This window comes from Ambystoma mexicanum, chromosome 11, assembly GCF_040938575.1.
Source record: "Ambystoma mexicanum isolate Mex_15411 chromosome 11, UKY_AmexF1_1, whole genome shotgun sequence".
Taxonomy (NCBI): domain Eukaryota; kingdom Metazoa; phylum Chordata; class Amphibia; order Caudata; family Ambystomatidae; genus Ambystoma; species Ambystoma mexicanum.
Genome location: NC_090934.1, coordinates 395,889,809 through 395,907,099, shown reverse-complemented (window position 1 = coordinate 395,907,099; position 17,291 = coordinate 395,889,809). Strand labels below are relative to the sequence as shown.

General features: G+C 45.0%; 1 protein-coding gene across 42 annotated transcripts in view; it reads left to right on the top strand.

The window, feature by feature from the left end:
• The window catches only part of MADD (MAP kinase activating death domain), a 2,081,072-nt gene that overhangs the window by 704,382 nt on the left and 1,359,399 nt on the right, over positions 1-17,291 (top strand). For 22 of the 42 annotated variants that reach the window (XM_069623155.1, XM_069623154.1, XM_069623153.1 and 19 more), the window contains 3 exons: positions 9,780-9,925; positions 10,297-10,398; positions 17,223-17,282. In XM_069623155.1, the coding sequence (XP_069479256.1) occupies positions 9,780-9,925; positions 10,297-10,398; positions 17,223-17,282 (308 nt within the window). Of the gene's footprint in view, positions 1-9,779; positions 9,926-10,296; positions 10,399-15,690; positions 15,730-17,222; positions 17,283-17,291 lie in introns of all 42 variants that reach the window. The other 20 variants (XM_069623145.1, XM_069623139.1, XM_069623144.1 and 17 more) reach the window with 2 other exon arrangements.

The window sequence follows — 17,291 nt, the reverse complement described above, 5'->3', positions numbered from 1 at the left end:
TAAGAATGTAAAGTATACGGACTACAATTCACTGTAAGGTTATATGTGCAATGATACAAGAATCCATAAAGAGACATTGGGCCACACTATAAGTTTGCCGGTCGGGGAACTATGGTACTGGTAAACTTGCTGATACCGTAGTTCCCGGACCGGCAAACTACGAGTTGTGCTCGCGGGTGTCTTTCTGCCCGCCAGGTCCGACCTGGCAGGTAGAAAGGCACTCGCGAGCACAGCATGTCGGATGCACCGGCACAACCGGTGCCGGTGCAATCGACCTCCCCATTCAGCCCTATGGGCCTGAATGGGAGCATCTTTTTTCCGGCGCCCGCGAATGGCCAAATAACGGGTCCAGCGGGGCCGGAATGCCCCGGTAATTGCCCATTCACGGGCATCAGAAATTTTCGGAAGTTTACCGGCAAGGCTACCGCCAAACTTATAACGAGGCCCATAGTCTCTCAGTACTTGGGGACTAATCAGTTTCCCCATAAGAGTGAACAAAACATGCAAGGGAAGTAAGGCACAAGGCTTTACTGACCCCCTAAAAATTCATGTCAGGGTTCAAAATAAGCTGAGAATATTGGGGTGGGGGTCCCATAGGAGTGTACGGAGGGAGAGGAGCAAAAAAGAAAATATTTCCTAACGTGGACCCACTGTGGAAGGAAAAAAAACAGGGAGGGGGCGGGTACAAGGGCTTTCTTTTCCAGGTCAAAAATGTACCACACCTCATCACCTTAGTGCTCATTTTTGTCCTTTCCTTCATGTGGACTTTGGTTTGAGTACCCTTTTGCCGCCATTTTCCATAGGCAATGCTTGCCTATAATTATCTAGCGTGTGATTGTGTGCATAAACCGCTGACTACAAACATTTAGCCTACAAGTGTGCATTAGGGCAAGGCAGCTCAACTAAAGTCAAGGGATCATGCCGGCTCAGACCAGCTAAGAGACTGCACTTCCCATCAAAAGAGGAAGAAGTCAGGGGGTTGGAGGTCCTACTGGAGGAGACTGGAAGTGCGATCATGTTTACCTGAAAGTACACTACAATGTAGTATTTTTCAACATTTACACAGACGTACCACATTTCTTAAATATGAGGGCTATTGTTTTCTGCTGGAGGCTGGAATAAAGTGCCGGAAGGCCTGTTAAGTGGCTCTTAAAGTTTAATGGGCAAGCACCCCAGAATTTATCAAATAATTGGAGCTGGAGGGTGGGTTGGTTAGTTGGTGGGGAATGGGTTAATGACTAGGATGGTGCCATTTTGTCCTGCAAGCAAACTAATCAATATTTTTGCTTAACTGTTATCTAAAACAGACATTTCTTTTTGATGTTCCCACCACCTGCTCGCCATTGTCTTTCCGTTGTCTTTCTGCTCAAACAGCATCCTCTCACAGGACACACAATCCATAGTTGGTACGCCCCGGCAGGAGACTCCCTCACACCACACTCAGCTCCTGCATATCCAGGTCTATATGGTGCTGCAGAGCTTGTCTAGGAAGGAACCTCCCAACAACCAAAAGCACTGGTCACCTTGGAGAAAGCGCCTAACCTACATAATCTGGACTCTGATGCAATTTTCGTTTAGAACCCTCCAAAGGCTGCTGTCACAACGGAGGAGCTGTTTTCCTGATATGTTCCATTGCGGGCTGTGGATTAGAGAAGTTATTCCGGTTTTACTTTCCTTAATTCAATGACTCGCCTGAGATGTAACCCCCAGCTCCAGTGTTTCACTATTTGTTTTCATTGTAAAACATTTTATTAATTTGCAATAACTTAATATTGGTAACATCACATCAGAGATGAAACCCAGTACATAATCGATTTAGCGTACTGATACCCCACCCACCAGAACAAAAGAAAGATACCCAACCCAGTGACCTTCCTGCCTCCCACTTCCCCCAGATCTTGTCCGCCTTCGCAGTGCAGCCCCGATCAGTATAAATGCTTTTTTCCAATGACATACAAATGTTCGTGTCTACCATCCAGTCTCAATCTCTGTGGCATTCTTGTGCACCCCATTTTGCCACAATGTTGCGTTTAATGAGGCCAAATGGTGTGGACAAAAATCCCTAGCAACAATAACTTCGGTTCACGTGTGATTTCTTCTCCCAACGTTGTGGTCAGCCAATACGCCCCACAAGACCCACATTACACATGACGCAAGGGGTCGGGCGTTGGTTATCCGACACAATTCTGCTGCACCTCCCGAGCATCCGTTTGAGAGAGGCTGTCCATCAGTCCGCCCTCATGGTGCTCCCATCGTCAGTGCATGCCAGACAGCCTCAAGCTCGTCAGCACCACCTGTGGCTGGCAGCGGCTCCACGTCTATCCCGCCATGCCCACGGCCCTTCACTGCTTCACGGCCCTCCTTCCTGCCTGCAGTCGGCATGTGGGTGTCAAGCCAGTTCCAGGCTTCCTGCTGGGTCTCGAAGTGAGTTGAGCCCTGATGCAGGATTTTTAAAGTGGATGGGAGGAAGAGTGCATATTTAACTACCCATGTCTGCAGGTGTTTCTTTACAGCATCAAATTACTGCTGTGCCTTCTGGACAGCCGTTGGGGAATATATTAAAACTGGCGTTGTTGACCTTGAAGGGAGCTTTTTTCCTTGCCGCCTGCAGGATGGTGTCCCGATCCCGAAAGTTAAGGAGCTTAGCTACAATCGTGAATGCAGGAGCACTAGCCGACTGCGGCTGGCCCGCCACCTGGTGTTCCACGGAAAATAATTTTGACAGCCCCAAAGAGCCCAACACTTCTGCCAACCATTGCTTCAGATAGAGCTCCATGGAAGGCTCTTCTGCATGTTCAGGTAAGCCGACAATGTGCAGGTTGCTCTTCCTGGCTCTGCCCTCTGCATGCATCCTCCACCCCATCTTCCAACACCGTGGTCAGCCTCAGCACCTCCGATAGCTGACGTTTGACTGAATGGAGTGTGACTTCTACGTATATTGTTCTTTGCTCCACCGTGCCAATCCTGGCGGTCGCTTTTTGCATATTGTGGCGCAAGAAGATGTCCTCTGAGCCAACTGAGTCAATCTTGGTTTCCAGTGCTGCTGTGGAGTTTGTGATTGTGCCCATGACATCTGCAAGTGTCCATCCAGTGGTGTCAGGCGTGCTAGCTTCCACAGGACTCGTGGTAGACAGCTTGGGCACTGGAGCGGTGGTGTATTGCTCCATCCTTGACTGTGTAGAACCTTTCTTCAACTTGTCCTTCACCATCACGCTGTACCACCACCAGCTCCATCCAGTCCCAGCTCACAGCAGCACCTGGTTCCCACAGGATCTATGCAGGGATTATGGCTGGAAGTACACCTCCTCTTTCACTCCCCCGACACCCCAGATGGCCACTGCGCCAGCAGCCCAAGGCTGGGAAGATGCTCCGTGATGGTTGTGGCGGTGCTGCTGCTACCCATACCCTGCTAGCCGTCCAGCACACTGCACTCACAGCTTCCAGGCAAAGTGGTCTCCCCCAGGGCCTCTGCTCCTCCTGCTCGCTGATCTAGGCACCTGCCTGCTGCTTCCACTGCAGCTCTGACTGCCTACCAACTCCTGCACAGCAGACATCCAGGGCTAACACTCCCGCTGTGTCACCAATCCGCGTTCCTCCTTCAGTGCCCGGCAAGCGCTGCCATCTCCCTATAGGCGCCCCCACGCCCAGCGAGCGGCCAATGCCCCTTCAGAGAGGAGCTGGGAGGGCATGGGCAAACAGACGGCCTGTGCGCCGCGCCGGGTAGAGCAGGCCGCAGCGCCACTTGGGTCGACCTCACCACAGCAGGTCACTGACTGCCACGACCACCACCAGCCCGTCATACCATTTCCACCACGCTCTAGTTGCACCACTGGAGTCTGCAAGCCCCCGGACAAATGCAGGAGCCGGTTTTGGTATTTGAAACGCTCCAAGTAGCGAAAAAATGCAGGATATTTAATGGTGCAGAGCAGTGCTGTGGTCAGTCTACATCGTTTGAAGCGCCCGCTGGAGTACGCCCCTTTCCCCAAGTTTCACCATTTGTTGACCTACGGTTTTTAAAAATGTGCTGGCCAAGTGCCCTGAAAACCAATGTAGCTCACAAGCACATGGGAATAATCAGGGGGCCAGGGCAAGGGTCAGATCTAATATGCAAGGGGTGCATCACGCAGCCCTTGCAGAAAGAAGAGAGGCAGCCCTTCCACTGATCGACTCCACCCCCCCAACCCGCCTCCCAACACCTACCACACAATAGGGGGGATAACAACAAATGGGGTCCTGGCAGGTACATGCTGTTAGGACAGCAAGGTAGGACAAATGCCACACCTGGGTGTGAATGGCCGTTGGCGTCATCGCCGGCCAAAGGAGAAGGAAGCACCTGGAAGCAGACATGCCTGCAGGCATGAATAAGCAAATATAAGGAGAGAACTGGAAGGAGGAAACCAGTTCTCTGTGGTACTTCCAACGGAGCACCACATGGTCGTTCTGTGCACGCAGAAGACTTCTTCTTTTCGAGCATTGTCCTGCTCGCAAAGCCAGCAACCGTGAGCTTCACCCTGCTCCAGTCTCGTAAATTTGCAACCGTGAGCTTTACCCTGCCTTGAAACCCATGAAAGCTTTGCCATGCACCGCGCACCACACAATCGGAACCATGAGCTTTTACCTTGCTCTGGTCGGGCGGTAAATGGCAACCGCAGGCTTTGCCCTGCTCCGGTGGATTAAAAGGAAGTAAAAGGTCATAGTCCTTACTTGAAGTGCTGCAGAACATTGGTATGTCAAACCACTGCGGAAGGAAGTAGGGGAAGCTGGCGGCTAGAAGATTCCCACCGCCAGCGGAGGAACTCGGCATTGCAGCTAGGAGGTGCGTGTAAATGAACCGAGTCGAGAAAGACGAAGCGTGATCCCGAAACAAGGCCAGGAGGAGCCCGGCCAGGGTAACCATGTGGATGCAACGCTGTCCGGAGGGGGCTGCAAGCGGAAATGACAATAGGCGGGCCCGGGTAAGCAGAGGCTCATCAATTACACAGAGGGGAAGCAAGGACTTTGCAATAGCATGGTGCATGCAGTACGAAGCAGATCAGGAGGCCTGAAATCAACCAAAGCATATCGAACATGCCGGCACGAATGGAGCATAGCTGATATAAACCTTGAGCATTTCTGTAGAACGTAAGATTATAAAAGTTGAACAAATAACAAATAGTAAAGGTAAATCCCTAAATTGCAGCATCTGCAGAGTAGCAAGTGAGGAGACAATGCGCATCTTGCTCTAAGAGGAGAAGGAGGGCTTCCTGGCAACTTGGCACACGCGCTGCAAGAAGAAAACAAAAGCCACGTTGGCAACAGCGTGGTTAAAACAAGACCAGCCATGAGAAACATTTAGAAGAAATTATTGTAACAAAAAGTGAATTAAGAAAGACAAGCAGAAGAGCAGAATGGCAAATGTCACTAAGAAAAGCAACACTGACAGCAGCGGAAAAGCGAGGAAGCAAGCTGGTGGAATGGACTGCAGCAGCATAGAAAATACACGTCTGGGCCTGGGTGCGCAAGAGGCTGGGCGATGACTCGGATGATGATGATGAGGAGGCAAACATTGTGGAGCTGGACAGAAGCGGGCCACCAAAGAAATTGTCATGCTGGCGAAAGAGAAAACCTCACATCCCAATGCAAACATAATTTTCTTAGGGATCGAGATAGATACAACCGCAGAGGAGTGCAGGATCCCTACAGTGAAAAGAGATGAGCTACTCAAGAACATCAGATCACTTAGGCTAAGAAACGAAGGGACAATTAAGGAACTACAGTCCCTAGCAGGAAGTATAAACGTTGCAGCTTGGGTTATACCTCAGGGGAAGGTTTTTGCCAGAAGTTTAGAAATGAAGACTAGAGGCAGCAAAAAGAAAACACCTACACATATGACTAGGTGAGGAGGTAAAGAAGGAATTAACAATATGGGAAAAGTTTCCTGACAGATTTCAACGGAAGAATACTATGGCGCATGTCATTGAATACCAGCAGAAAACTGTTTCTTTTTACTGATTCAGCAGGAAGCAAAGGCTTCGGAGCAATTCTGGAGAATGCTTGGTGCGCGGGACTATGGCCAGAACCATGGCACACACAAGGGCGGACTAAGAATATAACTTTGCTGGAAATCATATCAATATGGCTAGCGCTGCAGGTATGGGACAACCGATTGGCCAACTCAGAGCCAACGGCATGGTCAGACAATATGGCAGTAGTGGGATCATAAACGGAAGATCAACCACTTGCCAGTCAGTCTTAAACATTCTTAGGGCAATGACCATCCTAACACTGAAGAATTGAGATAAGGGCCAAGCACATAGCCGGCACGGATAATAACATTGCGGATGCTTTGTCTCGCTTTTAGTCGGAGACATTTCGCAAAATGAAGCCGGAAGCAGACACCAGGAGGACAGAAATACCCAAAGAATGCTGGGACATACTGGCAGAGAGATGAGAAAATCACCTGAGTCAACGCCGGACGGCCGGGACCAAGGTGAGATAACTGTCAGACCAGGCACCTCAAAAATGGGTGCTAGCATTAGCACATCGCAGGACAGTTACACAGACCCTGCTACAGGGTTTACTAGGGATCGCCAAGAAGGCTTTGGAAACAAACACTGCAAAACTGTATAGCAGGTGTCTAGAAACAGTACTGAAGGTTACACAGATGCAGCATTTAGAGCTTTTAACTACAAAAGAAATTAATCGTTTTTTAAAATGGGCTTAAAATAAAAAAAATGAAAAAAGAGTGAGCGAAGAGGCATTTAGCAGCAGTAGCATTAATAACTTATGCACGATGAGGGTCGGGAAAGGTAGAAGGAACGCACAAGGATAAAAGGTGCACACAAAATTTTGAGAAATTAGCAATATTGTTAAGATTACTAGAAACAGTTTGCTCAGACGACTACGAGGTGCAGCTGTTTAAAACAGCATTTTCCATGACATATTTTGGGGTTTTCAGAGTCCGCAAGCTCATTGCATCAAGCACCAAAGCTTCTGATGGGTTAGGCATGCTGGAGGTCCGGGTAGAGAGGGTTTACTACATGGCAATAGATCTACAAATGTCAAAAACAGGAAGCAAAAGGACCAGTACAACTTATTGCATTGATGACAAAGGGCATTGCCCAGTATGCATCACAAACCAATATCTCAGTCACCGTCCTAATGTAGGAGGGTATTTCTTGAGACGTAAAGATGGGAGGGCTCTGATCCAATTTAAATTTCAGGCGGTCCTCAAAACAACCATTGGGAAAGCTGGATGAGACAGCCGCAAATTTGGGACACAATCGTTCAGGATAGGAGTAGCCACAGCAGCATGGCAAGGGGGCCTAAGAGCGGATAAAGTAAAGCAAATAGGAGGGTGGGAGTCTGATTGCTACAAAAGATATGCAAGGCCAAAGCTAATATAACATTGATTTTCCCCAACAGAAAGCGATGCCCACCCTCAAGTCGGCATGGATCATAGGACACTCCTTTGTTTTTAGGACAGGGAGATGGTCTGAGGAGACAAAGGAAAGACCGGTATTTAGGAACACCATTACTTCATGGTGGGGATACGGGGGCATGTGTTGGGAAGAGATACACAATAGACTGGCTGACTTGGTGGCATTCAGGGATCCTTGTGAATTTCGAATTATACACCTATGGGCAATGACTTGGTGGAGCAAGGCAGGAAGCAACTGCTGGAAGATAGAAATATGTGCATCATTAGTAGGAATAGCACGCAATTGGAGGGAGGGGAAAATCTTCTACTCAGCCATGCTACCTAGAAGAACATGGCAAGGGGCCAACTCTTGCAAAGCAATTGACATTGCGAGGAAAAAAATGAAACCCGAATAGAAAAATTCTGCATTTGCAGGGGAATCCATTTCATAAGTCACCCCGCAATTTCTCTAGCGGACCCGGAGCTGTTCCACCCAGACGGGGTCCATTTGTCAGCCAAAGGCATGGAAAAATTCCATGACGAAATGATTTGAGAACCCAGCTACAAGAGGATGCAAATAATTCTGTAAATTTTGGGGGGAACCTGGATGGCCGAGAACCCATCCAGGTGTGGCGGCACAGGCCAGGTAGATGCCACTGTTATAATTATACTGTTGCAATGAAAACCACAGCCTTTTTATTGCCAACCACAAGACTATGCCTCCCGTTGTCATTTCACAAACACCAATCTAGGGATCTGGTCAGCCGCTCGAGGCTCCCCAGATTGTGCCAGCAGACTTCGTAATGTGCATATCATTTCTGTGAAGCATTTCACACCCTCTGCCAAACAACTGCCAGAGCACTCTGTTAAGCCCCATTCAATTCACTTCACTGTGTCAGAATGGGCATACTCAAATATGCTATAACCAATATGATGATGCGTAAAAGAACCTCAGTGGGAACGAATTTGGTTCCAACTTCACTTTTGAAGAAACCTTTTGACCTTATGGCTTCATGAAGCAGTGTCTGTCTAACTGCGCCCACATTTGCTAGGAGAGTAATTTTGGGAGTTGCAGTAATATGCTTTTAAGGAGCTGGATAGATTTTTCCATGCATAGTCATTTCCTTCTTTCATCCCTAAAGTGTTGTCAGATTTCCACTTGGTTCTGACGATCAGCCATCTAATTTTTCAGGCTAGATAACCGTTCAGCTGTATTAGTGCTACACATTTTGGAGTGTCTTGGATATTTTTATTTAGACAGAAAAGTATCTTTCCTTAGGTTCTTTCGATCAGTCATGGTGGGGTTTTGCCATCACACAAGCCGGTATTGCCAGGTCGATTGTGCCTTGGCTGTGTCTTATGTTTTGTACTGTGTTGTGCAGATCCAGAGAAACTTTCTGCTTTTTCCACCAGATCCCGGTAAGCATCTGTAGGGTTACAGAGGACTGCCAACCCTATATATCTGTAGGGTGGCAACATGAGATAGATTTTTTGAAGCACTATTCTGTTGCCGTTTAGTTCAGATGCTGCTCTTCATTTCTGTAATTCTTGGTATGGCCAGGCCCGTCTGTATAACTTCTTGCCTTAAACCTGTTGAAATATAGCGCCTCCTCCTCCTCCCCCTCTATTCTGTGTTCTGTCCCAATAAGTTGGCAATGAGGAACCATGCAGGACGTAAGAATAGAGAGATGGGCATTCTTAATTAGGAATTTTAAGGAAGAGAGAATTGTCTGCTTTACGAGTAGTTTACATTTACTGGCTGACTTGCTTGCCTAAGTGAAAAAAAAGAGGAACACAATTAATGAAATACAGTATCTTGAACAAACCTATTGTTTGCAAAAAAGGTATTTTCTTCCACTAGTCTTATTTTTTTGGCATAGCCTGTTCATCCTGTTTTTTGTCCAAAAAGATCTAATGTGGCAGCACAGGTAAGCTGGTAAAATAGCACATTGTTTTAAGCACTTGCCACTATGAAGCTTGCAGGCTCAGCTCTTTGTCCTTCTGATAGAAGGTAGTTGAGCACAATTGAATGTTCTAATTATTTCCTCTATTGGAATGTAGCAATATATAACAGTGTGATCTACTGCTTGCTTCGGTTTTCACGAGTATGGGAAATTTCCACATCATTTGTGCCAAAACCCTGAAGGCATCTTGGTGCCATGCTGACCCAATATAAATTCTATATGATCTAACCTAGCACAAATGTCTAGTAAGCTTCAGACTAACAAAGTGAATATTATGTGCTCCTGGATAATTATTTTGCTTTATGCTATGTGAAAGACCTGTGACTTTAAAGAAAGTACTGGTGCTGCAGATGTTTTAATAATGGTATAAAATGTTCTCCTCCTGCTCGCACTCATGAGGACAGTTTATTTTCCAGCCCCCAGAAGCTTCCACTGCGCCCCAACAGTTTGCAGCTGGCTGGGGATTCGGATGCAGAATCAGATTCCCGTGCCAGCTCTCCCAACTCCACCATCTCGAACAACAGCAGCGAGGGCTTTGGCGGTGGCATCATGTCTTTTGCCAGTAAGTGCTTGCTGTGGAGGAAGGGACTGGAATGGTGCAATGCTCGGGATTTGTGGGAAGGAGATGGAGAGTGAAGAAAATAAATGGGGTTATAGAAAAAATAAGAGGCAGAAAAAGGTTGGTCTGGAAAGCTGAGCCAGAGAAGGAAATATTAGTGTACAGTACTAGTAGGTGAATCAGTGATTGATACAATTTGAGCAAAAATCCTGCATTAAATATAGATGTAAGTGTTAAGAGATGCAGAGATGAGACTGACAGAGACACAGTGAAGTCTTGGTTTTGGCATTCATAGAAAGAGCCAAAGAAAGGAAAATACAGAGGGAGCCAATCTCTCGCATACTGTTTCTAATTGATTCTGTCTTGGTTTACAGGCAGTCTATACAGGAACCACAGCAACAGCTTCAGTCTCTCTAACCTGGCCTTACCGAACAAGGGTGTGAGGGACAAGACCACACCTTTCCCCAGCCTAAAAGGTAATGACTGCTCATTTCCTCGCAAGCACAGTGTTGATTTTAACACACCCTCTGGTGGTACACATGCTTTAGCTCACACCTTCCATGGTCCTCAAGTACAAAAGGCTTATCCACTTATGAACATTAACCAAATTATTTAGATGGCTTATCTATGTATTTGATCGTATAGTGGATCCTCTAACCTGTGGTTCAGTAGGGCAGTCTTGAATGCTCATTGAACCTATACCGAAGTACATAATCTGGATAGTGCTGCTATTTTTGCCTCTCACCTTCTCCATTGTTCAGAAGTTGGAAAAAATATTAAAGTACCTGATCATTATGTTTTGTAGTTCCCCAAGGCATTGACGTGTTTAAGAAAAAAGGTGTGTTCAGTAGTTCACAGAAAACCTTGTGCCATAGCGCAAATACAAAATACAAAATCATTGCAAATATCATTATGATAGATGAACAAAGTACAGACTTCTTTGCAGATTCAAAATGTTGGATCTTAGATACATTCTTTAAAAATCTCCAGTAGAAATCTCAAGAGGGCAACGGAAAGTGACACCTGCTGACTAGACATGCATCATCTCCAGAAAGGCAACGTGTTTACAAAAATCTGATACTTACAATTTTTTTAAATATTCTGCTCTGAGTTCCCAGCACCTTGCACACTTTTACCCAATCTTTTAGACTCTCTCTCATCTTCCACCTTCCGAAATCTACACAATCTTCCATCAAGGACTACATTCGTGCTAGGACCAATTACCACATAGTTTCCAATAGGTTAAAGCAAAATCTCAAAATATTCCACATAAATATTCATCAGGAAACTGCTCCCATACCTAGGAAAGAATGTAAGGCACTCCTGTTTTGTTCTCCAAATAATCTACAGGCCCATTCCAGTCTCAACAGGGAGCCTTTCTCTTAATTTGAATATATACCTTCAGCACCATTGATTTCTAACGTGTCCATTGTAATGATACTGTTATGTTACATTCTCTGTTGCCCTTTAGTTTTAGGAGTAGGTTTGGGACAATGGTACTGTGAGGCAAGGGGCTTCTTTATGAGTTGTTGCTTAGGTTGGGTCAATGAGTATGTTACTGAGGCTCGGTCCTCCCATGCTATTGGTTCCAAACTAGACTGCTGTTTATAAATCGACTATGCCTGTTAGTTTGTTTGATGGCAGTAGGCCTGTGAAGTCAGGGATTCTTTGGTATAGTTTGCATTGTAGAGCAAGCCACTGCCCAATGGCATCTTGAATCTATGATTACAGTAAGACTGAAGATAATTTACGAGATACTTTATTAACTTACATTTAAAAAGCTTGGTCTTGGTGACTTTATGAAATGGTACGTAGTATGCAATGGAAAACCACAACATCGGAGCCAGAGAGGGAAGAAAAAAGAGCAGACCACTTTTGGGAAGGTGTGAAGCTACAGAATAAGAGTACCAGATCATCATATGGGAGATAATTCTGTTCTGGAATGCCTCCCTCATTCCCAGCTTTGAGATCCTTTCTCATGTTATACATGACATCCAGGGTACACTTTCCATATATAAGACACAGCATTTTTCTAAAAAGACCAGACAATACATACAATATATCTCTAAAAGTTATATAAATATTAAAATAAGTTCATTGTAGTCGGGCATTATTCAGTTGCGCAATCAAGGAATTTCTACGTACCCAGGCTTGATGAATAAATCTTGCTATACAATATGTGCCATTAATTGATAGTTGATTGACATAAAGCTAGAGCTTCCAAAACATGATTAACACGTGCTTTCTTAAATAGAGCCAGTAAATACTGTCTTCTAAGGTCCTTGTATCGGTCACAGAATAACATACCATGCATAATTGTCTCTGGGCATACGTCACACAATGGGCAGGATTCGGAATTGCTAGCTTTCCAGCCTCTGGTAAATCTTGCAGTCCTAAGAGTACCATTCCTGACCTCTATAAACAATGTATGTGCATATGCCGGTGAGATCAGGTCCAAGTATTTTTCAACTCCTTGTTCTGTTTTTAAAGAAAGTCCAGTCCATCTTTAGACATAAACACAAGCTTATAAGGAGTTCATACCTGGCCTGTTTAACAGCAAGTTTCACCTTTTCTTTAGTACAGCATGGTACATTCTTGGACATCTGCCACAAGTCACCCAATCCTAAGACACTCTACTGGTGCTTTAGGTGTTTCACCCAGGGAATCGAGGGACCTCCTGGATAACTAAGTAAATTAATAAGGGCCTCTTCTATTTATCGAGCTCTGGCGTCACCATACACCCTAATCCCCTTCAATAATATGTACTTTTGTAAAACAAGGGACACGCGAAAACATTGGTCGATGGTGCTCGTCTCTTGCTGAAACCCAGCCTGGAGGTGAGAAATTCGTTTTTTTAGGCCACCCACTCATGTAGCTGCTTTAGAACAACCGTAGCAAAACATATTTCAGTGGCATCAAGTAGGGAAATAGGCCTGTAATTACCAGGCCTCTACCTCCTGCCTTTTTTTGTACACCGGCACTATTTTGGCGGTATGCCAAGAATCAGGTACTTGTTAAGTCTGATCACTGATTGGAACAATTTCACTAAAATGGGTGCCCAAACATCTGGCTCGTCTTTCACCAAATCAACTGGAATCCTATCTGGGCCCGGTGCTTTCGGGCTCTTAGAGTTCAAGATTGCACTCTTGACTTCTGCCAATGTAATGGTCATTGTTTGGTTGTTGTATTCAATCATTGTTGTCAATTTTCCCAACACCCCCTAATTCTCACATTCTCTATCCACACCATATTCGTATAAACTTTGGAAATGGTAAAGCAATCCTCAGGGGGGATGTGACATTGAAGCTTGTTAGTATTGGTCCCCTTCTTATCAGAGACCAAAGCCCAGAATGTGTTGGCGTCTATCCTAGTGGCAGCTTCTAAAAGATTGTCCCATTTAACTCTGCAGCTTTTCTCCTTCCCCCCCGTTTTTTATTCTTGTAATTCGCTCTACAGCAGCGTAGCTCCTCTTTGTTCACTGTGCCTTTGGATACAAGTCATTGTGACCAAGCTGTATTTACTAACCTGCACTCATCATCAAACCAGGCATTCTTTACCATGCCTTTCCATTTTATTTTGTTTGCGGGTCTTGTAAAAAAGGGCTGATTTCAATAGCCAGGCAATCCAACTCGGCCAGGGCCTCTCTGCTACTTGAGTCCCTGTCACAGATACTCTTAATATTTGCCAAGCCACTTTGGCAGATACTAGGTTTAAGCCCAGTCACCTCTAAATTGTCCCATTTAATAACCCGCTTGACATTCCCAGTAATCCAAACAAGTTTAGCTGGAGTAATTGCTATGGGCTAAGGATACCTAAATCAACATTAGGGTAATGTTTGGTTTTTCAAAACTGTTGATAATTCTACTCAAATGTACCCCAAAATAGATGAAAGGTGATACTAATACTGCCTAGGAGCACACCTGTTAGGATTTACATTAAGATGCATTTTTTTAAAACTTGATTTTAATGTAACTGAAGCTCTGAAGTAGACAGCTAAACCGTTTAAGGCTAATCCATAAAATGGCAGCAATGTTAGGGTGTCATCGGTCAGGCCATCTGGTCTAAGTCGTAGGCTCTTTGTATCATTTAAACACTTTTGAACGTAGTACGTGCTTTATAAATCCCAAATACTATTAAACAATATAAATATTGTGTGCCTCTTGTGTAGTACATTCTTTGACCACAGGACTACTAAGAATGTGAATTCCAATTGAGTGTGCTAAAAAATGTTCATTTCATAGTTAAGCTGTTTTTTGTAGTCAAGTTATGCACGTGTCATCAGCTCTTTGTTCCCTACGTAACCAGATACAAGAGACATAGCCTGCCACAACCCTCCACACTATTGCCAAAGAGGCATCAAGAATAATAAACAAGTATATTCTGCAGAACATAACAATTTTCAGCACAAAGAGAAACACGCATTGATTTCAGACTACATCACTAAAAACGATTTTGACCTTCAACACTACCTATGCCTCGACATGTATGCAGGCTCTGTTGGCATTGTTTCACTGTTACAGCAAAAAGCTTTCAAGGACACATTCCCCTGGCAGAATCCAGGAGGTTGCAACAGCCCCAGCTTGCCACCATCATTTAGTGATGATGCGATCCTACAAAGGTTCGATCCTCTGGTAGTTTTGTACAGAAAATAAACCTAATTAGTTTTAGGGTTTGAGGCATATGCTAAGACTAAGACTCCATATGCATATGTTGTAAGGTTCTAGTACCACACCACTATGCTTGCAGTTATGTATGCTTTTTCCTAGTTTTCTTACATAAATCCCACTGTAGATTGTCTCCTTAAAGTTCTATAGATCGTACAATACCCTGTAATCATCCTTGGTAGGTCTTCACAGTGACTTCCTTTAGCTTGTCTGATGTGGCCCTTTGTGGTCTTTGTAGTGACAAGCTAAGCTGTCTCTTTTTTCCCTATAAAATATGCCTAACCTTCCCTGGGATCTTATTGTAGGACTAAGCATGGCACATTCTAGATTCCTCATCTCTGGGTCCTCTAATGCGCCAGCTGCAGTGTTCAGGCCTTATGCCAGGGGTTTCATCTACTGTGTATGTCGCAGTTGAGTGTGACAATACCCTGAGGGATGGATGGATGGTTGGTAGTGGGCTGCTATGTAGAGATCTGGAGAGAGTTTCTTTGGAATCCCTGGCAACAGATGCTTCTGGTGCAGATCACGTTTTTTATTATACAAATAAGTGGAGAGAGTATGGGGAAGAAACCAGCAGGGATCTTCAGATAATGGGGAGAGGTAGAAGGGCCATTGAGGGTGCTATGCTTGTGGAAGGGGATGACTGGGAAAGGAGTCGCTCCTTGTGGAGGTAATTTCATAAACCAATAAGGCACACACTCACGTCTTAGGAATACTAGACTAAGCTCTTTGCACTAGGGAGCTGCAGGGCAGTATTTTCACAACATTGTATTTGTGACCAGGCATTTTATTTGTATAGCCATTACACATTGTTAAATAAACCTCCCTGTTATGTTATGAAACATGACCTGGGGTGCCATTGGTCTGATGTCATGAGTAGATCCTGCACTTGCTTTGTGTGATAATCTCATTTTTCACCCTGCATTATTGTTGAATTTTCTTTGCTGTGTCTGATGTGGCTGCGAAGCATCTTGATGCTGTATGGTTGCTGAATAAACCCATTGCTTGGTGGTGTTTCACATTGTCTCACATTGCTTGTCTTGCATCGCTTTCATTTGCCATTTCTTTCCTATTTCCACCTCCACTTTACAATGCGGACTCGAGATTTCTTTAATGTTGAAATGGAAAGGGAGACTGACGAAGGTTGGTAAGACCCCTGCTGGCCTTTGACGTTGCGGTAGTGATAGTCAAGTCTTGTTTGGTTTTTGCTTATTGATACATGTATTTGCTTTGGGCACCACTACTGAGGGGGCAGAGAATATGATAGATATGGTCTGCCCTTTCTGAGAAACAGTACAGGGGGAAGAGGCTGTGGTCTTTCATCTCACCACCTTTTTGAAGTCTTCTCCTTGTCCTTTCTTCTTTAATTCAATTTTCCATATTGTACTTTTGTGTACCTGTATGGTACTTGACTGCATCACGCGTGTCATTTAAAGCCAAGTAGGTTTGCATATATGGTTTGGAGAGACAAATGTATGTTTGCCATGGGGGGAAAAGCCTTCTGTGGCATACATGAGGTGGGGGTAGAGTGAGTATTGCTGATGAAGGTAATGCGTGCTTGTGATATGATGGCGTGATCAAGGGGACACAGAAGTTTTAAAAGGGAATGATAATGCATATTTGGGTCCAGAGAAGGAACAGATAATGCATGCTTTGGCCACAGAATGAAAGATGTCTGTTTTGGTCAGAGGAGGAGAAAGTCTGTGCTTGCTTGAGCCACGGAAAGAAAAACACAACGTATGTTTTAATCATGGAGAGAAAGATTCTGCATATGTTGGTCACAGACGGCGTGTGCATGCTGGAGTCCTGAAGGGGGGAGGGCTTGTGCATGCTTATGACAAAGAAGGAAAGACTGTGCATGCTTGCGTTACTGAAATGGCGTTGCACATTCTTTGGCAATTAAATGGAAAGGTATTACATCTCCAGGTTATGGAAGAGACAACTTTTACCTGGCTCACAGAAGAGGAGAGACAGTACAAGCTTTGATCACTGAATTGGAGAGAGGAAAGCATGCTTTGGTCATTTAATTGGAAAGATGTTGCATACTGAGATATGAGACGTAGCATGCTTTGGTCATTGAATTAAAAGCATGATGCAGGCTTGGGTAATTGAACTTCTAGAATGAATATACTTGGGGTCATTGAATCGGGAAGACTGTGCATTCTTGGTTCTTTGAATTGGAACAGTATGTCATTGCAGAAGAGATACAGTTAATGCTTTGGTCAGAAACAGTGGAGGCAGTGCCTGCTTGCATCCCAGATGGGACGTGATAACGCATGCTTCCGTCATTGAATTTGAGAGATGGTGCATGCTTGTCTCTTAGAATTGAAGGGGCAGTGCATTGTTGATTCTGTGAGTTAAGTTATTACAGCCCAAGATCTTTTAAGAGAGACCATGGAGTAGCGTTCTGTAACTGTGGGAGTGTGTTTGTGTGTGTTGCAAAGCAACCCCCACATCCATTCATATTCATCCCTCCCCTCTCGTTCAGCCTCCAGAGGCCATCCATGTCACACTGCCAGCATGCCCTAGTAGCAGGTGGGTGAATCTGTGTGGGGTTGGACTGGGTGGATGGTGGGCAATAGTGTTATAAAGATCTGGGAGGTTTCTCAGCACTAATTATGATTTTTGTGTATCAGTATTTGGGCTAAATACTATAATGGAGATTATGGCTGACGCCGGCCCGACTGCCACTGAAGGTGGGTGTC